The following is a 27285-nucleotide window of genomic DNA, read 5'->3' on the forward strand; positions in this document are numbered from 1 at the left end:
AATGGCAATTGTCGGCTATCATGCTTGTGCTTGAAATCGACATCCTGTCTAAAGTATGGAAGAAAATAACCCAAAATTTCTTACAATTAATTCAAAATGTAGTGAAAAAGATAACAAAATCATTTTCAAGGCCTAAAAACGATGTTTTAGCCTCTTCAAGGGTGCATGCCACTAAATCCGCGTGTGAAGCGGTTTCCGGTAAAAGTTTATCACGACTATAGTCCCAACTTTGCATAAAAAATGTGCAAAATCGGTACAATATTAACAATTTTAGTGTTGCAAATCGTGTTTTGCTAGAACTTGTGAATGTGATCTCTACTAATTTGAACAGAAAAGCGAAAATTTGAGTGATGTTTACGATGATGAGCGCATGAACACACGAGGTCAAAAGCGGTTAGCAGTCGGACGTAAACACGGCAAAATCGGGTCTTTTTATATAGCGCTATTTTTCTCAAAAAGTAGACCTAAAATATGGTGTCATTTTCAGATATGTTATGCAGAATTTTGTTCTGATTAAGATGATATCAAATATATATTTCAAAGTAAGGCGTAACTCGACTTATAGCCTAAAACGTGACCCCTATTTTGCACGTAAAGTCTATGGAAAGCTATTTTGTGGCATGTACCCTCAACTCACTCACAACTCATAACTCACACAGGAAGAGGAGGCGAGAAGTAATGAACAGAGATGAGGGGATCTACATTCCAAGTCACATGTATGATCCTCCACTTTTGGAGAATGCTAGCAAGACTAACATCGCTACCAGAAGTGACATAACTTTCCGCCAGCTGTTGGATCATCACAACAACACCAAGCTTTGATAAAGTCAGTGGTTCACTGACCAAACTGTCCACAAGAAAAAATTGTAAGTTTCTTCAAATTGGTTTTGACAAATGAAAAACTCTTTTTAATTTGTTAATTACCAAACCTGATGAATTTGTTTCAATATGTACTGCAGTAGACAGGTGACTGTATTTGCCGGAAAGGGTTTTGGTTAGGGTTAGGTTAGGTTAGGGCTTCCGGCAAATACGGTCATCGTCAGTCTCATTTGTTACTAAATAGATAACTGTATCTATGCTACTCAAGATGACCTTTGACCCTTACCTGTAGGCTGCCATTGCTTGGCAGCATAGGAGACATCTCCATATCCATGCCTCCAGGGGTTTGATGATGTGTGTTACTTCTATTATCACTGCCATATGGATAACTCTGTCTGTAACCGACGCTACCATTCCCAGCTCGACACACTGTCTGCTGCTGCTGCTGGTTCCTTTTGTTTATCCTGTGGTAATTAAAGATAAATCATACACTCATAAATATTCATGATAGGAAACAACCAGAACCTGGTATTTTGGTCTCACTCACACACTGTGTTAATTCTCTCAATGCGGGTGTCGGCTGCAAACGACAAATTTCAATTTTTCAATTTAAAAAATTAAAAAACGCCAGAACAGTAAATTGTCATGACTATATTTAGAATCAGCATGAAAAATGCATTAAAATGAGTACAAACAAGCCTAGTATTGGTTCAGTGGTTGTTACAATAGCTTGTGAAATTGTGAGAAAATATCTCAAAACTTGTACTTTTTATGTTGAAGCCAATGGCTAGCATGCAGAGCATCAAGAGAAGACAAGGTTGCTGAATTCTGATATTTACCGGCACCACCAGTCAGGCATGTATAATGAAAGACAAAGATAAAAAGACTAGTTTGCGTCTGACGTCACTGTCAATCAAATTCTCTATGATCCTTGATTGGTTAATTAGCGCATGCTCGACTTTGATTGACAGATGACGTCAGACGCAAACTAGTCTTTTTATCTTTGTCTTTCATTATAGTCCAGAGGCAGCAAAAATGATTCCATTTTGGTCTCAATGGGTGACATGTTTACAATAGCATTCCAAACTTGGCTATGCCGAGTCCATGTAGACTCTTCCAAGTCTAACCTCTATAGGGAGCATTGGCTATTCCAGTTGAAATCCATACACCCCCTTCCATATAGGGTATGGATTTCAACTGGAATAGCCCATATAATTGCAACTTTGATAAACAAACTAAAAGAGTAACAATAATGCTACTGGAACTCAGACTCAATTGGACTTAACCAGGACTAATTTTAGGGATATTTAAAATATTGAGAAACGGCATCTCAGTAGAAACATTCCTGAATTCCTGAATTCAAGATGGCGGTTGTGCTTGAGATTGGACAATAATTACATCAGTAAACAAGGCAAAATACTGCTAAATTATGACCCCTGAAAGCAAATAACAAGAAAAGCTGACGAAACATTTTGTTGACAAGAAAAGCTGACAAAAAATTTTATTGACTGAACATTAGAAATGAGCAATATTTGAGTGAAAATGAGCTTGAATTTTTTTAGTTACCATTTAGCGTTTTCTTTGCATCTTTCGGTTACAGCATGACGGGCGTTGTAACAGCCCTGTCGCCTAATCTGTTTATTTTGTCATTCACAAGCAACGTTAGGCGAGTGACGGGCGTGGAACAAACACCCCCAGTCGTCCGTTAAATTTCCCCCTTGCTACCTACCTATCTCTGCAAACCAACACAACAGTACACAGCAAGATCAAGAATGTCACCAGCACTATGCTCGCCAGTATACCCTTCTGCAGATTGGGATCCATAACAAATGGTTTCTTTGGAGGCGGGTCCACTGACAAAGTTCTGACCAACACAGGCTTGGAAGCTGGTCCAGGACCAGCTTGGTTGCTGGCCCTAACTCTGAAGTAATACAACGTGTCACTGCTCAAGTCTGCAATAACATCCTTGTGAGTGTCCCCTGTGTGTGGAGAAAAACATGATTTTAATGTTGGAAGTAGTTACTGCAAGTCGACTCTGATTCTCACTCTTTGAAGTAATACGCAGTCTTACAATTCAACTGAAGTTTGCTGGCCCTGTGATGAAGCAATCCTCCATGTATGCCACATACCTTGTGTCAGTGCAATATGCACCTTAAAGGGTTTCTCTACCAGATGTTGATTTGTACCCATAGAGGAGTAAGATAAGACAGAGCGCGTACCACCAGTCAAAGTCCCCGTGTATTGTATGGTACCAGTTCTCGCATATTCATGAGGGCCGATTGTTCAATCGTGCTGTGTCAAACAATCACGCCAGTGCTGCGTGCCTTCGCGTATACACGATAGAGCGTTGCGTGCTTTCGCGATTACGCGATAGACCATGAAAATATCGCTGGTAATTGCGTAGCAGTCTCGCCTGTCGCATTTCATGGAACAATCGGCCCTCATTATCGGATGAGGCGGAGACTTTGACTGGTGGTACGCGCTCTGTCTTATCTTACTCCTCTGTGTTTGTACCGTAATTCCTTCCCAGAGTGGATTAACCTCTGACCTTTATCTATTGTTATGCAATATGCCTTATTACCTTGTGGGAAGGAATTTAGGTACAAATAATCAACATCCAGTAGAGATACCTTGGAGGTAAGTATTAGCCTCCTTGAGGAATAGCGGACACAATAGGAGGACTAAGCCATCAGAATTGCCCAGGCAATTCAAAGGGCTTGACCCAAACTGTATATCGCCCTCCTATTGTGTCTGACATTCATCAAGGAAGCTAAAAGTGTTGCAAGTGACTTTTCATTGACTTTGCTGGAGAAGCATTTTGTGTTTTAGTTTATTCACCTATTTATCATTTTGTAATTATTTAATCAAAATTTGATTAATCGCTTCTACAACTTGTAAAATAGCTTAAAATGTGCGCATTTACCTATATTTTCATAATCCATATAACTCTATTTTCAGCAAAAATGTCACTTTGAAATTCTTGCACAACACAATGCTTGGCACAGGCTACCTTTGTCAATTTAGTGTACTGGGCTATTCCAGTTGAAATCCATATACCTATGGAAGACTTGACCTTAATCTTTCACTCAGTGGGTGTAGACTTTAAAGTAAGTCACCCATTCACATAACCCCATTTGAAATTCACACTCCCTGTGTGGGAGATTAACATCATGTCTTCTACAGGGGGTGTATGTATTTGAACTGGAACCTACCATTTCTCTCTGTTCTATTCCACACCGTCTCTGGCTGATTCAGATCCTCATTATACAAGATCATGTAACTCTTGATGATACCATTTGAATGACTGGGAGGCTGCCACTTCACCGCGACTGCATGAGGATCAATTGATGTAGCATTCACATTGGTAGGTGCTGACGGTTCTACGAAACAACAGAAAAGCAAACAACATTTTAAAGGAAGGTGACCTGATATATTTGGAGAATCAAATTCTTTATAACTTTCGTATAACATAAAATGTTGTCTCTTTCAAACATTCATGCAAAAAGAACACGTAAATGTTCCTCATCCCTTATGGAATTACTGACATTTATGTAGCATGATACTGGTAGTCTACAGTGTTTTTATTAATGATAATCATCATGATCATGAAATAAATTGATATCAAATGAGAGATCCTATTTTTCTCATCAACATATTGAAATTATGAGATATCATAAAAAAAATGGTGAATTAATCTCATACATGGTATACCACAGTCAAGACTAATTTGGCTTTTTTTGATGATTTCTTCGGAAATAAATCGATTTGGAACGCCTAATTGCAATATGTTAATGAGAAAAATATGAGCTTTCACCTGATGCCAAAATCTTTGATGGAGTAAAGTGGGGGGATGAGGCTGTCAATCAGGTTACCAACCTTTACACTTTGAGGGTTTAGAACCATAAAGCCTTGCCTCACAGAGGTTTCCTTTATGAGTTACATTTTTCTGGTTCTAAACCCTCGACTTGTCATTAGTTTCATAACATGCAGATTTTGGTTAGTGTTGGACACTAGCAGAATAAATAGGCACCTTCCATCATTAATTTGTTATCTGTTAATGTCTCACATACAAGCTATACATTATACTACTGCAAGCATTTAATGACGCACCCAGTACAACATTTTACATGGCATGGCATATGGCAGACTAAAATTGTTCAGCTTCTATCAAGTTGAAACTTTCATTTTTTTCCAAGCCTAGTACTGTAAAAGTGAACGCTTTCACCGAACATTAATTTTATTTTCGCACTTTTCGCGCTTAACAGAGCTGCCGCAAAAATAAAAACATGCAAATATATTTACTTAATGCATAGGTCTGTACGAAACCTCAAAAATTACGAATTTAACAACAAGCAAAGAACTTCAAAATATGCAAAGCGTGAAAAATCAAACACACAATTTTCCAGTAATATTTTTCTTGTCAAAGCAGTTCTGTATGGCTGCTGCAGCTGCCCCTGACTCAAGAGAGGCAGCCATGGTATATTGGCACACGGTAAGGTACGGTAAGGCTGTCCATCGGCGTTTGGACCAGACTGCCCTGAAGTAACTTGTTGTGGGGAATTCACCATTCCTTGTGTACAAGTTGCTCCCTTCCCAGCAGTATATATGTCAGATACCCATAGTCCTTGGTGGAGAGAGAGGGACAATAGAGGTTAAGGCATACCGCGGAAACATGACATGTTGCCTGTGGGGATCGACGCTAAGTCAGGTACCGCATGAGCAGACTAAAAAATAGCGCAAACAGCGTGAGCGTACATAAAAGAAGCTTAAGATAGGTCTGAATGGTGTACCGGCGTCAGCTGAATTCTAATACAAATAGGGGGCACAGGCATGGAATCTTCCTATCTGGTTTTTTATTCATCTATGTGTTAAGGACCTTGTCTGAAGTGCGGAGCTCAATGGCACCGCCAGGGTTCAAACCTGTAACCCTCCGGTCATAGCCCATACCACTAGCGTCGTCGTCATACCCTCTTTTTGGCGCAAGGACCCCGCTTTAAGAGATATTTCATAATTTCAGATGACAAACTGTTACAATGTTTTGAAAAATCCTTTTTACCAATTAAACGCATATTACTTACCGTCCAGCGTGTATATTTTGCACAAGCTCCAATGCACACCTTTGACGTTGCGTGCATATATGCAAAGACTAACGCTTAAAAAGGATTTGGCAAAACATTTTATTATCAAACTTCTAACTTACTATGCCATGCATGTGGTAATTTGATCTTACCATCTGGGTCAGTTCTGAAATATCCAATCTGACTGGGCTGGCCCTTGATGTCTTCATTCAGTGTCCGTACCACAGCTTGTACTGTGAACCTGTACACAGTGAATGGCCTCAATCCGCTCACGCTGACTTGAGTTGAAGAGCTGAGGGAAACGCAAAGAAAGAAATACTGATGACTGGCTTATATCCTAAAAATACAGACAAGGAAATTTGTTTGTCCTAAAACATTCACATGTGTCAGTGGGCCTTACTGATTCTTGGTTTTACTACAGGATATCAATAAATGCCAACAGGTCCCCCAGCCATACAGAGCGTGGTATAAGAGATGAGATAATAATCCGGCACAAAATCACTGTCGGGGGATCCAGATCAGATCAATAGTAGATGATAAATGCTTCACTATTACCAATAAACCCCAACAGGTCCCCCAGCCATACCGAGCGTGGTATAAGAGATGAGATAATAATCTGGCACAAAATCACTGTCAGGGAACTCCAGATCGGATCAATACTAGATGATAAATGCTTCACTTACCTATAAACCCCAACAGGTCCCTCATTCATACCGAATGTGGTATAAGAGATGAGATAATAATCCGGCATAAAATCACTGTGGGGAGTGTCAGGGGGATCCCAGATCAGGTCGATACTATTAGATGTCACAGCTGTGGCTTGTAGGTTGTATGGTGGCGGCCACACTGTAGGATCACCAACAGCAGATTCTGAACCAACTGAAACCAACAAATATGATTATAGATTATATCAATTTACATGTCACTACTGTGGAGAAAAATGTATGAGTTTCAAACCCAACATTACGACCTTCGTCGTCATGGTATATTGATGCAAATTCAGTAAAGTTCCTACGCTGAGAGTCCTTGGGTAAGATTTCAGGCTTTAAAATGACAGAAATCATGTGCATATTCATGTATACATGTTATTTGATGGCGTGCATGATTGGTTGAGGGCCGGTCCTTAACAATGTTAAAGACTGTTAAAAGAAGGAAAATCAATTTTTAAGAATGACATGTTATTTTTTGTTATCAGTTTGATGCAATGCAAACACTGTATCTTCCTTGTTCATTAAGGGGGTACTACACCCCTGCCCAATTTTGTGCCTATTTTTGCATTTTTTCTGAAAAATTATAGTGCATTGGTGACAAGTAAGGTATATTATAGGGGCAAGGATTACATCTACTGCACTGGAAACTTTATATCAGCACAGACAACAGTTGTGGAGTTACAGTCAAAAATGAGGGAAACCAATATTTGATCAATAAATCAATAACTACTTGCCTTGAGTTGCTGAATTTTGGTGCAGTAGTTGTAGTCCTTGCCCTATAATATACATCTTACTTGTCACCAATGCGCTATAATTTTTGTGAAAAATACAAAAATCGGCACACAATTGGCCAGGGGTGTAGTACCCCCTTAATAAAATTGAGGGTGGGCTATATCATTGCTGTAACCCTCAATTCTCTTCATGAGTCTGTGGAACAGAACTCATTGCCAAACTCTAGCATACATCACAGCACCCCCACACACTCAATACTCCCATAACAAGAGGTCAACTTTTTGAGCTGTTACTGCTGAATACAGTCACTGAACTCTGCCATAATACATGATGTTATTTTGGCTCACCTATATCCTCAACTGGTATCGCTATTGTTTCCACCCATTCTTGCCCGTAACCACATTCATTGACAGCATACAGCAATACATCATACGAGGCTCCTGGATCTGATGAATGAACAATGAATGCATAAATTCAGTGAGAATGATGAGATAACCTCAAATTGGATGAGCTAAAATTATGGCCTTGAAATGTATCAATTTTGTGAAAATTACACGCTGCAAAAATGATTGTTCTTTTCAAATGCAAAAATTTCATACTGCAAAAAATATTGTGCTTTCCATTAACTAAGTACAAGTCAAACTATCTACATTTTAAACAAATAGTGTATTAGAAAACAAATATGTGACCCGCTCTGACTGAAACCGCCACAAAGTCGCACATAGTACCTCTGCATTGAACCATATCATGACGATCACTCGCACCTTTAAGATTAGTATCTTTGAAAAGACTGGTATTGTATTCAATCTATGATTGGGTACAGCCAGGATTCAGTAAGTACCCCACTTACCTAAATCTGAAAAGGCATGTGCCCTTTGCTCCGCACCGAGGTAGAGCGTCTCCACAGACCCATCTGCTTCTGTAGTTATGGTCAGGTGGAACCCTTCGATGGAAACGTTGAAGGCTTCTGGACGCAAGGGCTCTGGATTGTGCCAGGTCACCTGGACGTAAGAAGAGTTGACGATTGACCACTCCAGGGTGTACGCTGGGGGAACTGAGACGATATAACACATAAATATAGGTTAATCAAGTTAGATTACAAAATAAGACCCGGATATATTATTATTATTACTATTATAAAACATTTATATGGCGCTCCACAAAGCACAGAGCGCCTTACAAGAAAACATATACAAAATCAATGCAAGCAAATAATTATACAAAGCAATTCCAACAAATGAAGCAATAACATACAAAAACAAGCAGCAAAACTAATCTGGATAAAGATGGGTTTTGAGCATGCGCTTGAACCCAGACACCGACTCCGCCTCTCTGATCTCAGTAGGGAGCTCATTCCATATTTTGGGAGCACCTATGGCAAATGAAGCATCCCCAGCCTTTCTAAAAGAGCGAGGAACCCAAAGGCGGGTGAGATCAGATGAGGAACGAAGCTGAGACCAAGCGCAACACTACTATTCAAGAGATGAAATAGATCAATCAGGTAACCTGGAGCTTGAGCATTAATGCATTTGAAAATGTACAGAAGTAATTTGAAATGAACCCTTTGTTTAACTGGAAGCCAGTGAAGCTTGTCAAGTAAGCTGGCAGAGGGCTGGTCCCGTCCACAACTAAAAACCAGGCGTGCAGCTTTATTTTGGACTTATGTCTTCATTGTAACTTTACAATATCAGTATCACAATCCTGTGGGTAATACTATACACAATCTTATTATATCAGTTTGTCATTCATGGGGCCAAATTTGTCCTAAAATCCAATTTGAATATTACCGCATTATGTAGCATTTACTTAACATTACAACATTTGATCCATATCACATATTGCAAACAAGCATGCACTTATAATTCAAAGTTTAAGTTCCATTACACTAAGTGACACATAAACATGGTAGAGTCTAAGTCCTCCCAATTTAGTTTAATGAAAGACACAATTGTTTTGCTTGGTTTTGTTTCTTCTTTTGCTTGAATTACTCATTCAGTGGATGTTTTAAGGTATCCTTTGTTCCAGTTTTAAGGTATCCTCTGTTCTTCCATGAGGCCCAAAATGCGACCATCCACGACGAACCAGGAGTAAAGTTGCACTTTTTAATTTTCTATTTTGAATTTGTTACAATGAAGACAAAAGCACACAATTTACTGTTCTGTGTAACTCTGGCAGGCTCTGAGGACTGCAGAAGCTAGTAAAGGGGCCATAGAGGTGGTGGCTTTGAGTGTGTGTGTGAGTGTGGGTGGGTTGTGTGGGGGTGTGTAGGTGGGGTGGGATGAAAACATTTCCGAAATGGCAACTTTGTTGTTATGGAAGCTGATGATGATCAATGAATATATGAGCTGACATGTTCTAATGACAGCAGAATATATTTAAGCACTTTGATAGATGTGAAAGGCGCTGTAGAAATGCCAACACTTTTTTTTATAATACTGCAGCAACTCCTCACCTTTACAGTGTCTTGGATTAGGATCAGTAGTACGGATCATTAGCCAAGACGAGTCTGTTCCAAACCCCATAATTGTCCCTGCAGCCATGGCAACACTGTACGTTGTTGACTGACGCAAACTTCGCACCCTCACCATCCTCTGCTCGGTGTTCTTCATTTCGGTACACACATAATCTTTGCGACCTGTTTGCTGAATGCAGTAGCGGTATTTGGTGATGATGCCATTGCGACACTCTTGGGCTACTGCCTGCCAGTTGATTTCGATGGAATTTGGTGAATCACTGATGAGCCAGAAGTGAGGACCACAGCTAGGTACTACGGTGAAACAAACAAACAAACAAGGGATAAGAATTATTATTATTATTATTTTTTTAAACTTTGTCCTCTGTTAACCTAAAATGGGTATGTTATCTTTTACTATAGTATTCAGCAAGATCCTTCAGCACTGCACTAACACTCCTGATTATTGCGTAAAAAGAACTAGGTTATGCTTGGGTCACTCGATGCTACACAGTTTATTCGGCGAATGAGGTGAAGATGAAAACCCAACTTTTGTGCTTACATTGTACACAGTGCCAAATCGGCAGAGTGCTGAAGGGCTCATTCGTAGTGTACGATCACATTTGACTATGGAAAAAAAGTTTATTGATTAATTGATAGAAGTTGGTGTTGGCGTATGCAATCTCAAGTTCTCATATCGTTGTCTGCATCACATACTGTCGTAACTTAAAAGGCTGCCTTTTGCGATGTTTATTTTATTATTGTCAAATGTGATAAGATACACTGTAAAATTAACTTTTTTTTGTTTTTGTTTTGTTTTTCCATTTTTATTCACCTGTACTTGGGCCTGGTGGAAAGGAAAAAAGAACATACAGACATGGTCCACCAGACCCCATCTTAATTTAATTAACTTATTATATTCATTTTGAGGTATTATCACAATATTACAATCTCATGTCCATTCAAAAGGAAAGAAGCATACCGAAATACAAAACTATATGCAAGACAATAATGATAATAAAAATCACACAAGGCAGCCTTTTGGATACAACAGTATGTGATGCAGACAACGATATTATATGTATACTCACGTCCTTCCCAGGTCATTGCCATGACAGTTTGTGACAACACGCTAGGTGCGTTGGCGTACGATCTCATGTAGAATGTATAGTTGGTATATGGTTTCAAACTATCTATCATGTGTGAATTAACCGTGCCTTCAACTGGTACAATTTCTTCTGATCCACCTGAGTGTACAGAAAATATAAATAGTTAATTTTTAACAACTTTCTTTGTGTGTCATTAACATTCGAGGACACATAAGTGCAAGTATGTTAAATACATATCCTGTATCAAAAACTGTACAGAGTGCGTCAAGCATAATGTGCGTACACGTATACAATCGTATTTGACTGGATGACCAACAGGAATTCTCAAGTCATGTGCAAACGTGTTGTGCATGCACATCATGCATGCATTCGTGATGGGCGTGCGTACCAGAACTCTGTACAATTATGCTACCTATTACAATTGCATAAATGATATGATTTTACAGGATAATTGAATTACCAAACTCAGGGAATCACAAAATGCGAACTGCATGAAACTGACATCACCTTTTTTTTTATCTGTATTGAGTTTGATCTGCATTGACATAGGTCATCAGAAGGATGATAGGATTAACAGGGGGTGTAGATTTCAAATGGAGTCACCCATTCAGGTAACCCCGTATGAAATTCACACTCCCTGTGTGGAAGATTACGGTCATGTTTTCCATGGGGGTGTATGGATTTCAACCAGAATAGCCTAATATTTTAGTGTTCTCGTAAGTACATTCAATTGTAGCTGGCAAATATTTAAAACTATCGAAATGATAAGGCAGTGTTACAAAACTCAACATTTTGTTGTGTGTTTCTCATCTTTTAACACTTCATAACAAAACACAGGCCTTTTATATAACACAGTGCAATGCAATCAAATGTGATGCAAAAGGTCCGAAAACTTTTTTCTTTCCTTGTCAATGACTACGAGGTAACAATGTGTCATGTTCTGTTACCAGGATATAATAATCCATGAATAAGAATAAGTTGGCCAAACTTGTTGGCAGCTAGCCATCCACACTCTTGTGACTATATACATGTATAACTGTATCCTAGGATTCTATTGATGTAGGCTAATATTATCACTGATATCCACTCCTAATTGGGATATTTAGGGCAAAACAATGCATCTGCTATTCCCTGCCTACCACCTTACTGCTTTCTGCTTTGATGTGGGAGAGCATGATAAAAATCTATTGGCTGCTCCTTTCATACTACCGTACTGCTTTTGACTATAATCAGAGATTGGTGTTGTCAAAATTTCCTGAAAAACATAGGAACTTTTACCCTATGCCTAAGACACCCCTAATCGAAACCTTACTCTTACCTTATCGTAAAACAATAAGGATAACTGGGTTAAACTGCAAAATGATAGATTAATAAAATCCCTTTAAAAGGGATGTGCTGGGACATGGTTGTTCACAATGAGTAACTTCATATTTCTTTTGTAAAAAAAAGTCAAAATAATTTGAAGTGCAAAGATTTGGTTGGTTCAAAAACCTCAAAATCAGGCACCTTTTCCTAGATACTGATGACTCAGTTGGATTCCTTACATCAGTTCCATTCCAATTCTTATACTTTTATGCTCTTTACGTTGTTACTCCTCCTCAGGTTTACGTTCACCACCTTAAATCCCAATACGAACAATTTTAAAAATTTGACCCCTAGATGACTAGTGTTCTTGATTTAAGAATTTCAATTTTTTTTAAATTTCAGAAGTGAGCAGAATCAAAGCCTACAGATATTTTGTTAATCTTATTTGTTGTTTTGTCACCATGGTGCTGGGCCAATTTCACAAAATGCAGCACCAAATTAGGGTGTATCCTTGGTATACAATATTCAAGAGTTATACTTGCGTAAAGACACCATCGAAGAATTAAGAAGCTTACGGAATAAATCTGTAGGCTTCGATAGAAGATTTCTGAGCTAGGCTTATTATGTGCAGTGTTATACACACTAGGATAAACCCAAAGAGCTGTGTGACCAAAATGGATACAACCTCGTACTTATGTAATTTTGTGACCTAACTTGTCACACCCTGCCACAAGAAACCTGTAATGGGTGCAGTTACAACCTCATTGCATTCATTTTGGCAAGTCCCCATTCACAAAGTAATCATAAGAGTTGCACACATCTATGGGTATGTGATTCATGATAACGTCAATGGCAGATATGATGATATCACCATTTAGGAACATGCCACATGCGCTACATTCACCTTTGAATCACATAAAACACACATCACATAACATAATTATCACATAATATTTCATAACATTTTTATTTTTATGAAATTAATATTTCATAAAATTTCATCACATAAAATACACCTAAAAATGGCAGTCTTTTCACATTCATTTTGGAATGGAAATTGTTCACAAACTGCTGTAATTCTGTTTTCCAAAATATATAGAGAGAGAACAACAGAAGACAGTGCTCTTTATTTGTGGCCATGATTTCATGCTGAAAAGTCAACAAGTAAGAGGAAATATTGTTTAATTAAAGTGAATCTTTAAAGAGGAAGCCCTGCCAGAGCAGTTCTTATGGGGTGAACCAAACCTGCCTGGTTATCAAATTAATCAGTGACAAGGTTATATCTGAATTTGACAGGTGCTAATTGATGCAGTAACATTAAAACATTTGAATTCAGAGATAACCTTGTCACTGATCAATTTGATAACCAGGCAGGTTTGGTTCACCCAGAAGAACTACTATGGTGGAGCTTCCTCTTTAAGTTGAAGTAGGTCTATACATGACTTTCACCTCATGTTATTGTAATGCTTCATTACAAGTTCTTGAATTACCACATTAATTTTGTCCAATGTTGACTTTACATAGAAAAGGATCACAGTAAATCATTTTAATGTCAAACAAATTATATCAACACCTTCTTCCTTTTTTTTTTTTTTTTTGGTTGTATAAGTTGATTTGTAGGATAGAATTGAAGATGTTGACAGTTCATGGCCAGGATGTAACTTGAAAAAGGGGAAAACATTTATCAATCACATGTTCTTGAGTCATTGATTATTATGAAATGCCAAGGAGTGATGGTATCTGTCAAAACATCTATGACACCTTGTAAGCTTAACTTTAAAAATGAATGACTTTCAACCCTTTTGCAAATCAGGATGAGTTCAGTGACTTGTGACCACCTTTATATAAGACTTAAATTTTGAATTGCAAGCACCAATCAGCATATAATTCAAGTAGTTTTTCCTTTTGATTTGACCTGATCAAGAGGAATGAGCCTTAATGTTGACAATTTTGATATTAAGTGATTACTCATTCACAATTTTAAAATGGTATGTTCTAAACCCCATTACAACTGGATGTGTCAGCCATCAGATATATCCTGATGAATTAGATGTGATATAGGCCTACCCATTCCAAAGTCAAGTAGGTCTGTTTTAGTTTGCAAATTAATAACTTTTCCTGGTACAATTTTTGCCTAGTGTTTCACCAAAATCTACCTAGCCATCTAATGTTATGAACTGGTCCAAGGGACTGCCGGTGAAGCTTCAAGTACTTTATTTTGTAAATTTATTCCGTTATTTCCAAATATGTCAAAATGCAAAACTTGGCAGGAATATAAAATCCTGAGTCTATGTTACGCGCAAAAATGAACCCAATTAAATACCTCAGAAAATATGTGACATAATCTGCTCCATGGGGGCGAAAGGAAGCATTTTTGAAAATTGAGTTACTGTAACTATATTATCTTATATATACAAACAATAGGGTATCATATACTGAAAACACCAAGGTCTAGCATACTTGGTTCTAAAGTTTTGTGATGTGTATTTTGTGATGTGTATTTTGTGATGTATTTTATTGTTTTTTAATCCATCTTTTTGCCTTTATCTCAATTTCAAATTTGCAGCCTTTGGCCCCAGATTTCACAGTTTCCCCTGAATGAGCATTTCCATTTGAAATCCATACTCCCACTATGGAAAACATGACCGTAAGCTCCAACCCAGAGGGTGTAGATTTCTAATTGAGTCACCCATTCAGGTAATCCCATTTGAAATACACACTCCCTGTGTGGAAGATTAACCCTAACCGAGCCTATGTTTTTTTTTGCTATCGGAAGGGAAAGATGAAATGAAAAAGGAGAGAAGATGAACAAAGAAGTCACTTTGTACCCCGGGCCCCTCGCATGCCACGCAGAAGACCACCAGCCTCTAGCCACGGGTGTTACATTGGCACGGCCAGCGATTCCCTGGGTATATATGACTGAAGATGATTGCGTCATCGCATCACGTGGAATGCATGTATGAGCAGCAGCGTTCGAAATTTTGGTTGTCCGGTTGCCCGGGACAACTAGAAAAGTCGCCGGACAACCAAAAATACTGATTCGGTTGTCCGCCGGACAACCATAAATCTAGCCAAAAGTCACATTTGTAGGCCTACGGGGAACCAAAAACTTAGACGGACAACCAGAAATTGTAATCTGGTTGTCCGTGGGACAACCATTTATTTTTCCTAAATTCGAACACTGATGAGCAGTGTTTTTAATATTGAGCTCTGGTTGGGTTAGGGTTAAGGTATGTGATCCATTGGGGTGTATGGATTTCAACTGGAACAGCCCAATTTCCCCTGACATTGCATACTACTCATTAGGATCCACAACATGTTCATCTATCAGGGCACAGTTCTTTAACCCCAATACATTTGTAAATTCATTGAATGACCTTAGAAAATTTGGGTACAAAAACTCATACTCTGCAACTTGAGGTCAAATTTTGCACTATGAGTGTTTAATTGAGGTTATTGAACTATGCCATTGGAATGAGGCCATTGTGGTTCATAGTGACTACTAGCCTTACCTGCTGATTTGGAATAATGAAGAGTGTAGGCTGTAATGGTCTGGTTTGGTGGTATCCATGCTAACATTATGGTATTAGCACCCAAAGCTAGTGCTGTCAGATTGCGTGGAGCATCTGGACGCTTATCTGAAAGAGATAAAGGTGACATACATGAAGTAGTTGTTAGCTAATAAATCAAGAACATATGGAAAGACTTTTTTAAGTGTTTCTCTGCAAACATAATTAAGAGGAGAAACCATCTGGCAACCCCTCATGAACAAAGTATTGGTATGTTTACAGAATCTTGCAATATACCTTTGTACATGACGTAGCTGTCTAACTAAACTGAGCTCAAAAAGAAACTTATAATTTTGCATATGACCTTGTGAAAAATTATAAGTTTCTTTTTGAGCTCAAGTATATTTGGGAAGTAGCCTCATTTGCATACTCAGAAAGGCTATTATGAAAACATGATACGGTAACATTAGTTGGATTTTTTACACACAATTGGCAAATTTATAGGCAATTCCTTTAATAGGAAGAGGACTTCAAGGAATGTTTGGTTGCACTTTGTATATGAATTGGGTATATCTTTGTTGGGATGCATATGTATGTGGTCCTTGGTAAGTATAATTCTTTAAAGCTCTATCAAGGTTTTTTTGTGTGATATTACTTGTAGTTGAGTCTATTATGACAAATTTAATTCATTGAGAGTAATTTTTAATATTTAAGGGGCTACTTTTCTGTTGAAATAAGATCTAGAAATTTTATGAACCAAACCCTCAGAGCATGTTTCAAAATGAATCTGACCAACAGAGAAGGAAGATGGTTTACGAAGAAGTTGACAGTTTCTGACATGCTCCAGTTGTAATTTATATACCCCCAGCCCATATGGAAGACATGACCTTAATCTTCCACACAAGGAGTGTGAATTTCAAATGGGAGTTCCATTTAATATCTACACTCCCTGTGTGGGCGATTAAGGTTATGTCTTCCAAAGGTTGTGTGTGGATTTCAACTGGAATAGACTATTTACATTCTTGCTGGCTAGAGCAACAGGGTGTTTGGATGATGGAGGATCCTTGTGCCAAAACGCTCAACACACCTGACCATCCCAAATCCTGGGCAGCTGCAAATGCTAACAACTTAAGCATATTGTATATAGGAATATATGACAATCATTTTGAACAAGAATGCAGCAGAAGATAGCTGGCGCCAACCTGCTTAATCCGATGCTGACCATTGACAGCTGCACAGGACAAGGATCAGGGTCCTGGCTGGCTAGATAGTTCATGATCTGAGGTTACTTTTCCCAACCCAGGCTACTTTTTGTACATTACAATGCATACAGCCCATAGTATGGCCCTCTATAACAACACACGTACTGTACAGAATTAAGTGTAGTATCAACACGTCCGCCAAAAGCCTCAGATTGAGCATGTTATGTGGTTGGTTGTAGGAACAACAATTTTACCAGTTTCAGTGCACTTTGTGCTTAAGGGATGTGTGGGTGTGGGGTGTGTAAAACAAGGCAGTAAAAACCTCTGTACTGCCATATTCTTTGCCTCATTCAAGATAATGGACTTATATTGGGTATCCTTGAATGGGTTTTTCCAAAAATAAATTCACCCAAAAATACTAATTACTAATCTCAACAAATCAAAGGCAATTTTATTCTGCTTTTCATTCAGATAACAGCACAGCTGAAGACTTTATTAAGAAGAATGCCCCACCTAGAACTAAACCCATACTGTCCGCATACAATTAGACAAATCACATTTGAAACATGTACAAACAATGCGTCATGTGTTCCATTATTGGCCTAGCTGATGAATCAACTTATGGTGTGTTCACATCATCATATTAATCTTTAGATTTTCAACACTACATTGTTCATTATAAGCCATGAAAATATGAAGTCAATTTTATGCACAGGGCAGCAGTGGTGGTTCCAGGAATATATATATTTTTCTGGGGGGCAAAATCACCAAATTTTGTGAAAAAATTGCTGCAAAACGTTTTTTTTTTTTTATTTTTTTTTTTTTTCTGTGGTAATTTGTGGGTTTTGTTTTTTGTCTGGGTGGTTTTTCCCTCACTTGCCCCCTGGTGCCATCACTGCAGGAAAGTATACTAAAGTTACCAGTATGGTAACATCTAAGACATGGCTTGTGACACAAGTTAAAATAAGACAACTGACTTTGAGTGATATTCGACTGACTCTACCCCACTGACTTTGTAAAGTGACTTGACTTTAAGCTTTAAAAAAATGCCTTGATCGAGTCGAGCCAAGTGTTGGTGACTCGTTACAAGCCTATTAGTTACTCTAAAACACCAATCTCTCTTCATGTGATATGACCAATGCAGAGCTAAATTTGGAAACAATCTTCAGTCATTGTAAGTGGCCAGTGGTAGTGGTACATGGCATGCCTGGGATGTCACGGGCAGTGCAATATTTGATGTTTATTATAGTGTTACAGGAAAATGTATCCTTACAGTAGTTCACATATAATTCATTCAGGGGGAACAGTGCCAGAAGGTCCTATCTGCAATAGCTGCCCTGTAGACATTTGACAATTTGTACATTCTATATTGCACTCAATTTTAAAATATGACACCTAGCAGCTATTGCAGAAAGGACATTCTTTCCCTAAATCCTCAATTTGTAACCTGCTTAAACAAAACTAGGGACCCTTTTCCACACTACTTTTTTGGTATCAGTAGACAAAATTATAGTACCCTCATTTTTGAACTCATGCCAAGTTTGAAATTAAGTTTTGTCTATTTTAACAAGAAAAGTAGTGGACAAATGTACAATGTTAAAGTACACATATGGCATAAAGCTCTCTCAAAGGCTGCGAAAGGCACATAAAAAGCACATCAATCCGGTATCAATAACCAGTAGCTACCAACATTAGCTATTCAACAAGGCTTTGCAAAAGTTGGCAACCTGGCATTGTCTTGTCAACACCAAAAATCTCATTACGGAGCTCGAAATGGTATGAAATGGTATGCCTATTTTACAAGTAGTTGGCTTGTTAGCCACTTTTTGAGACCACTTCTGTGTGTTCACAATTTGTGGGGATATTGCATTCAGAACGATCTGAGCTAGTTCTAGGTTTTTGGGTCAAAGTGGGTCAAATATTCATAAATCTCCAGGTAATGACTGTGTAAGAACATTATTTTCCATAGCAAAACAGCATTACGATTCATTTAGAAATTTGAGGTAGCACTGAGGACTTGAGTTTCTTGTCCTCAAAATTTTGCTCACTTTTCTTCCATGGTTCACAGTAGTATTGTGATACAAATTGTGCCATATTTTATTTATCCCACTAAAATAGAATTGACCAGGCAGTGACCATGTATTTAGCACTGTGAGTTTGAATCCTGCCCTTATCAATGTTGGTTCAATAATACACAAGAGTATCAGAGATATACACAAGAAAAAGATGTATTTTTGTAAGTTTATGTGAATATTTTCATTATTAACCTCCTGAGCACTACCTGCTGTCGATCTAACATTGCCTCTGATTGGTTAATTATGTGATATCTTCATTTTAATCACCAATCAGAATGGAGCTTTGCAAATAATTCACCTCATTTTTTTTGTGTGGTGAAATTATTCTAACAACGTTGCTGATTGGTCCAATTGATAATGATAACTTCTTTTTGGCCAATCAGCAGGTAGTTCTCATGGGGTTAAGTAATGAAAGACAGAGAAACCAATATTTTTGCAATATCAATTGTTATGTTCAATAATAGGTCAATTTGGATATTAAATATTATATTGTAAATATGAAATTACACTGTACAGAAATAATTTCAACATGGGTGATTTTCTTGAATAGTTTCTATGCACTCATCTGCTTGATTTGTTCTTGCATTGAATCCAAATATTACTACATAATTATTACGTGTATATTTTGTGTTGTTGTTGTCGTTATTATTTTGTCATGTTGTTTTGTTAAACAAGCCAGCACTTGTGATATTAATTCACACTCTACTACCCCAACTGTCCATCATTCAGAATCGCGCTCTCTGTTTTGTTAAAACACATCATGTGAAAGTCCATTACTCTGTAATAATGGGTCAAGCGCCGTAACACATTCTGCACATTACATTCTGCACACTACGCATACAAAATTTCTGCGATATGCACTGTCTCTTGCACAGAGGATACACTTTACCTTGATGTAAACAACTTTACATATTTTTTGGGAAAGTGATATTTTCTGTTTAAATCACACTATTTTTGCAGGAAAAAATAGAAATAAATTAAGGTTATTGTCTTATCCTTTACAGCCAAATAATATGTCCTCGGCAGCCATTTAGGGTTCATCTGTGCATCACCCATTATTTAAATTTTTTACTGCCTGAAACACATTATTTGGATGAAAAGTGTATTTATCAAGTAGAACACGTTATTTGGATGCTTGTGCAAATGCATTTTGATGATTGCTTAATCTTGCAACCACCTTGCCAAGTTGATTTCATAAATCATTATCATTGATGATATCTGCTGATGATAATTCTCACAAATGTATATTTTCAAATCTGTAAGTATAAACACAATTATGCTTGTAAAAGAGCAATAAAATTTTTGACATATGTATATTTCAAAACGAATTTTTTGTAACAAGTTCAATAATATAATTTGATGTGTAGGCACATCTTTCATAATGGGCTATTCCAGTCAAGGCATTAGCCAGAGTGGTGTCCAGGTGTCATTTGGACGCCCTGTTTTCAATTTGGACACCTTAAATTCTGGTTTTTATAATGTAGTGAATAGGAAGTGGACACCCTGATTTTGTAGAATAACCCATATCTAAGAAATGGCTGATCTGACAAGTAATTTCTCAAATCGGGACCCATGTTTAGGGATTTTTCTTGCAAAAAAGTGACCCATTAGAGTGGCACATCCCCGTATTACTGGATGTGAGTAGCTGAGTACCCCCCTCAGCTCACACAACAAAATTCGGGTTAAAGTGTGAGCTATGCTTGTCAAATGCAGGTCATTTGCTGCTGGAATGTTGCCATTTTGGCTCATACATGTAGCATGAAGAATCATCTACCAATGCAACCATTTTTTTCCATAATATTTATCAAACATGCTCATCATTACAGCCACAGTTCTTTAACACTGATATGTTTCTACATTTATAGAATGACCCTTAATATGTTGGGTACAAAAACTCATACTCTAAATCGTGAGGTCAACTTGTGAGCTATGTTTGTTGAACAAAGGTCATTGTAATTTGCCCCTAAAATGAGCCATTTTGATTCATAGTGAATCCTAGCATTAGAACCATCTATCTACCAAGGGAATCAACTTTTCAGTAGCAATTTTGAAACAACATTAAATTGAAGTTCAATAACCTCAGATAATATCTGCTTTACAGCATATTATGTAAATATGACGAAAACAACAGTTTATCATTCACATCAGCAGGATCTTGGTGATGCCATCGAGCAAAATATGTCATATGATTCGGAAAATTGATTTGAAAAATGGCCAAAAATAGTGCACCTGGAATTGCATTGTCATAACTCAAGAGTCATGCATCCTTTTCCCAATGGGTTTTTAGCTTGTTTTTGAAAAGAAGAAAATAATGTTAAAAGTAACACATTCTTATACTATAGCTTGCCATTAAAATCTTCTTGGATTCACTCATATTGTATAATCTTTGCCACATATCTTTTGCACAATATAAATTGTTTTTGCCACTAATAATAGACATTTGGGTGACAATTTGAAAATAAACATATCTGACACTACCTGTTTTAAGTGGGTCATCACAGACAATTTGTGGTGAGATGAAAAATCACCACTTGTGTGTAGCCAAAGTTTACTCAATACAAAGTTCATATTTGGGAGGGCCAAATCTGGGGATGATTCCAAAATATAGTACACCAGCACATTCGCTAAATAAGCTACGTTGAAACTGCATTCACTAAATAGTTACTGATGGGGGATGCCTCAAAGTTTCGAGCAAAATAAAATGTGTGTAAATGAAGCTGTAGATGTAGGATATCTCTGTCCAGGCTCATGCTTTGGGAAGGAGGTATTTCATATAAGCAGTATCCCTATAGTAATACAACCCCATTATTTAGTTCTTTACAAGAAACACTTTTAAAACTGGTCGACAGCCCTCACTTTTTGAACCACACAGAGAAGCCATTCTGCGTCATCAGCGGTGTAATCCTGATAGCAGACTGACTGACTGACTAAAAACACCATCACAAAGGACAAAAAGGACATTGTCAACATCTAGAAACACTAGGTGATGATTAATCGGATTACTAACGGCATTGAATCGCTGATGACAGAGAATGATTTCTCTGAAATAATTGGTTCAAAGAGTGAGTGTTGTTAACCGTTTAAAAACTACTTTTGTTGTCTATTCCCAACACGCATTTAGATCTCTTCATTCTTCACAATAGTTTCATAACATGTTTAAAATGCTTGAATTACCACTAATCCTGTCACATATGGAAAATGGCCAACTTTAGAAAGAGGTTCAAAATTACTGTCAGAGAAGGGTTTTGAGGCTTGGGAAGCATATCCCACCAAAACACCAAAAACAAGTCTTAGTAATCCCACCTTGCCCCAGATAGGGCTAGAAGATCAATTGTATGGAGGGAGGATGATATTTATATGGTCTATTAATAAATACTATTAAAAAACACCCAAGTACCCAATGTGACTCAACTTCCAAGTGAACTTTCTAAACCAAGTGAACTTTCTTGACTTCACTGTCTTCATATCAGCGTTTTCAACAAGACCATAATATGGAGTATGTTGTTAAAAATGTTGTCTTCATTTGCATTCGTTGAATTTCATCTACATTTCCCTGTTAACGAATCAATTGTTCACAAAAGCAGCACATACTGAATAAAATAAGGTATGAACCAATAAATCAATCAAATCATCAAATTCAGTGCCAAAAAATGAAAGTTTTCACATCGGTACACTTCAGCCGGACAGCCACAGAAGAGCATGTTGGTATGTTTCTGGGAAAAGAATGAAATTTGAACAATTAAGTTGCTTGAGCATGTCAACAGTTCTGACATGTTTTGAAGTAAGATGATAAGCAATGCAATTCTCTTGGTTCGAAACAAGGCAATCTGCCAGCAACTGAAGCATTTTTTAATGTAATATTATTTGGGTTTTGTTATCTATAATCTTGTGTTGGTCATTTTGTTAAAATTAACTAGTATTGTTTGTATTTTTCTTGCTAGTATTTATAAAATGGCAAATATCTTTACTAAATTTGGTGCAAATATCTGAATTAGTTGACTTCCTACAAAGGTAAAACTTTTGACATGCTATACATATATAGCGTACTTCCAACTGTATAATTGTCCACACTACTGCGATGGATTTGGACACAGTGGCATAGCTGGTGGGGGGCAAGTCCCACCACCAGAAATGTACAAGGATGAAAATGGAGATGGCAAAGAGTGAAGTGTCATTAAAATGACTAAAAAGTGGACAAAAAAACTGACAAATGACGACAAAAATTTGGCTTCGCTGAATCACATTAAAAAGCTGGCTATGCTGCTGTTTTGACAACATGCTGCTGTTTTGGTACCAATGAAGGTACTCATTTTGAAACTGTCTGTGAGCTGCATGTAGGTGTAGCTCGCTATAGGCCCTGCATATGACGTTGTTGCACTCATATGGCCGTATGTTCAACTTTATTCGATAGAAGCATACCAATATCTCTAACCATGCTAACATAAACACAAGTTAATTCCAAAGAAAATATAAATCATGTCCCATTTTTGATCCCAACAGCTTCGTTGAAACAACTGCATTACAGCTGGGAACACTAGTTCGAATCCGTCAATAAAAGCACGCAGGGCATCTTTTTACAAGATAAAGCTTGAACGATGGCATTGTTCTCATATCTACTCCAACGGTACATGTACCATAAGCCTTTTTGAAGAATGGCGGACACAAGAGGGAGGGCGGTGTTCAGTTTGGGTAAAGCCTTTTGAATTTCCCGGTATGTGAAAGTATATCTGAATTTTGTGTTTAGTCAGGGTTTCTTAAGTAGTCATTCCATTGGACGTGCAAAAAAAGTTTACAATATAGGTTCCTGGATTTAAAGTTGATCTTGAAACTTGTGTGTTGCAAAGAGCCTGTCATCTCTGACTTTGAGGAAGCATAACTGACAAACTGTATTCTTCCCCATATTGATCTAATTTTCATAGCCATATTTGTTTGACTGTTGGGGCATGTGGTATGACCTAATGCCATTCACTTTGCTTTTTTTGTCCATTCTATTTGTTTTTCTGAAACCTACAGTTCTAAGTGTGGTTCAGTACACATGTCACAACATATTATCTTGTGATAAATGTTACCAAGTTAGATGATGGACTGACTGCCACACATATCCTTGAATAAAATCATCAGGTTAGTAGTTTATTCATAACATCAAGAATTTCATCAAATCAGGACCAGCACAAAATTTACGTTTCTGGACGTTTCATCAACCATCGCGTCGGTTGACTTCATCAGCAGTGTTGCTGTTTTGAAGTGCTGTGTGATATTGATCCGGCAACCTTCAGTGTTCGAGCATCATCAATCCTTAGGAGCTTGCCGCAGAGGAACAGCGGTAAGCTCCTAAAGAGAGATGAGGGGGCCTACCAACTTTCACACATATACGATCCTATGCTGCACAAGAACATTGACACAACTGAAGGTTGCCGGATCAATATCAAACAGCACTTCAAAATAGCAACACTGCTGATGAAGTCAATGGATGATTGATGAAACGGTCAGCAAGTTTTGTACTGGTCTTGATATGATCAAATTCTTTATGTTATGCTTGATCTTATACCTCACATGTCCCTGTTTTGTCCATTTTCCAGTCTGGTAAAAAATGACTAAAAATGCTATAAATCTGATTTCTAGAAAAGTCGATTGTGTGATCATTTTTGATGAAGTCATCTGATGAGATGGATGAAAACTTAATACCCTTAATTTGGCTACTGAAACCTAAGATTTACAACGATTAAATGGGCCAAGTTCCAGCATTTGTCCTAATTTCTACACACAAATACCTTTCCCATCACAAGAAGTCGCCAAACTTTTGAGGTTAACATGAATAATGGGCTAATCCAGTTGAAATCCATACACCCTATGGAAGACATGATCTTAACGTCACACGTATGGTGTGTAGATTTTAAATGGAGTCCCCGCATTCAAGTAACCCCTTTTGAAATTAACACTCCCTGTGTGACAAATTAAGGTCACTTCTTCCATACGGGGTATGTCGATTTCAACTGGAACAGCCAATCGAAAGCTCCACCGGTAAAAGCATCTACAAAACATACTTCAATGTAACATCTGGACAATTTCATGTCATGCTGTATATCAGAAATGTTTTGGGAGATAACAAAGATATAAATCAGTCAAATTACCCAATACTTGAAGAATGCGTCGTATGGTTTCGGCTTTTCATCACATAGGAACGGAATAATAGTATGAGTGCGATATAGATGTGGTTTGTAGTTGGCAACATTTGCAATTAACACTAGGATCCGAAACATTCTCATCTATTAGGGCACAGTTCTTTAACCCTAATACATTTGCACATTCATTGAATGACCTTTGAAAATTTGGGTACACAAACTCATACTCTGCAACTTGAGGTCAAATTTTGCAATACGATTGTTTAATTGAGGTTATTGAACAATGCCATTTGGATGAGGCCATTGTGGTCCATAGTGGATGTAGTCATAAAACAAAACATCTCAAAGCAAAGTGACACAATTGGAAAATTAAACTCTTTTTTCTTCATTTTCTTGACATGATAAACGTGCATGTAAATTTCCTGAATTTTGTGACAGGCAAGAATTTGCGATAATTTCATGCTATAAAATATATAATCTTCCTATAGGCAGCATCAAAGGAATTAACTACTAATTTGCAAAAATTTCATGCTGCAAAAATGTGAGTTCTTCCCCATCGTGAAAATTTCATGCCACATAAATTTGATATACTGCTTCCCAAGATATAAATATTTTCATGTTGTTGAGAATTAAGGTACAATCGCACTGAGTGCTATTTTTGGACACATTTCAACTTACTTTTGTTTGTGTGTGACCGTACAATTAAAAGACATTTGAAGGGTTGAACTTTTGTTCATAACACAATAAAGTTGCTCACCTGAAATTTTTGGCTATTTATACTACAACATTCATCAGCAGAATGACCCAGTTTGTGCTTGGATTGGACAACCTTTTAACGTCAGAAATCTTGAAAACTTTGTTCAACCCATAGACATCAAAACTCTTGATAACTTTGTTTAACTCATAGTAGGCAAGTATCAAAACATTGTGGATTGAAATAGAATGGCGTGCACGCAGTTAGGCTTAGCACCCATGCCAAATCCCTATGCCTATTAAAGATATGACCTGCATGCTATTTTGTGAAGTTATGTGAGTGCAAGTTTGGTCGTTACTGACACGCACACTAACAAAACACAATTTTTGCCTATTATGAGTTGAACCAAGCATAGATTAGCTACAAAATTCACACAGATTGCGGATTGCACTTTAGGCAACAAATTACCTGGAAGTTCCACTGTAAGCAGGGCACTAGCCTGTACCTCGCCAGCCTCATTACTTGCTACACACTGATAGAACCCCTGATCTTCCTCCCGTATGTTCCAAATCACTAGATCGTTGTTGTCCTGACGCTCCGTTCTGCCTTCATCAGAGTTAACCACTCTGCCATTGTGTAGCCATGTGAGCGTTGGGGTGGGGATGCCTTCAGCGGCGCAGTGCAGTCGAGGCTTGGCAGATTCCTTTCTTGTGAGGTCCTCAGGTTTTACTGTAAATACTGGTGGTTCTGCAGTGCAAAAAAATGATGAAACAAAATGGTGATTAAAAATATGGTAAATTACAGACTGAATATTGTTCCGATCCCTACAGCTCAAAGAAACATGGTATATCATCAGTGTGAAAATTCTGTGATCTCATATAGTATGCAAATTTTCTCCTATAACTACTTGGGTCGTAGCAAGGTTGAAAAATGTGGGGCGGCCAAATTACAAATATATGCCCAAATTGAAATAAAGATATACGCCTAAAGAAAAACATACCAAATTTCTCAAAAAGTGGGGCGGCCATGGCATCCCCGGCCGCCCCGCTTGCTACGGCCCTGGAGGGAATCGTAATTTTTACATAAACTCCTTATGTTTTAAAACTCCTAAAAAGTCACTTTTACAGTTTTATATCTTTACGGATCAACAAACAGCAGCTGCTAAACTACTAATAATAATCAAATTCATGTAAAAAGTCACTCTATACACTTATTTCAGTTGAATGTCCTCCATGTCAGGAGTGATTGTACAGTGTAATGGTTCATTAAGCCTAACGCCCTTGCTGCCTGTTAGGCCTCAACCCTATCTGCTTTTGTGAGCAAGGGAAGAGGAATCACATGGAAGAAAGAAGAAGTGTAGACCTCGTAGATATGGAGCAGTAGACCCGGGATAGCAAGCCACAAGCATTGACCCGGAAATCTGCTTGGATCATTGCACAATCGCATCACATGGGATGTTTGGAATTTGGTAGGATTCA

General features: G+C 37.8%; 1 protein-coding gene across 2 annotated transcripts in view; it reads right to left on the reverse strand.

Moving 5' to 3' along the window:
* Positions 1–27285, reverse strand: part of LOC140142803 (protogenin B-like) — a 168056-nt gene that overhangs the window by 21081 nt on the left and 119690 nt on the right. Inside the window, exons 6-16 of one of the 2 annotated variants that reach the window (XM_072164808.1) lie at positions 26276–26554; positions 15718–15843; positions 10883–11038; positions 9792–10106; positions 8190–8393; positions 7687–7785; positions 6581–6776; positions 6050–6189; positions 4032–4199; positions 2549–2798; positions 1106–1283 (exon numbers count right to left, since the gene is read on the reverse strand). In XM_072164808.1, coding sequence (XP_072020909.1) covers positions 1106–1283; positions 2549–2798; positions 4032–4199; positions 6050–6189; positions 6581–6776; positions 7687–7785; positions 8190–8393; positions 9792–10106; positions 10883–11038; positions 15718–15843; positions 26276–26554 — 2111 coding nt within the window. Of the gene's footprint in view, positions 1–1105; positions 1284–2548; positions 2799–4031; positions 4200–6019; positions 6190–6580; positions 6777–7686; positions 7786–8189; positions 8394–9791; positions 10107–10882; positions 11039–15717; positions 15844–26275; positions 26555–27285 lie in introns of both variants that reach the window. The other variant, XM_072164807.1, reaches the window with a different exon arrangement.

Source organism: Amphiura filiformis, chromosome 20 (assembly GCF_039555335.1).
Source record: "Amphiura filiformis chromosome 20, Afil_fr2py, whole genome shotgun sequence".
Lineage (NCBI taxonomy): Eukaryota > Metazoa > Echinodermata > Ophiuroidea > Amphilepidida > Amphiuridae > Amphiura > Amphiura filiformis.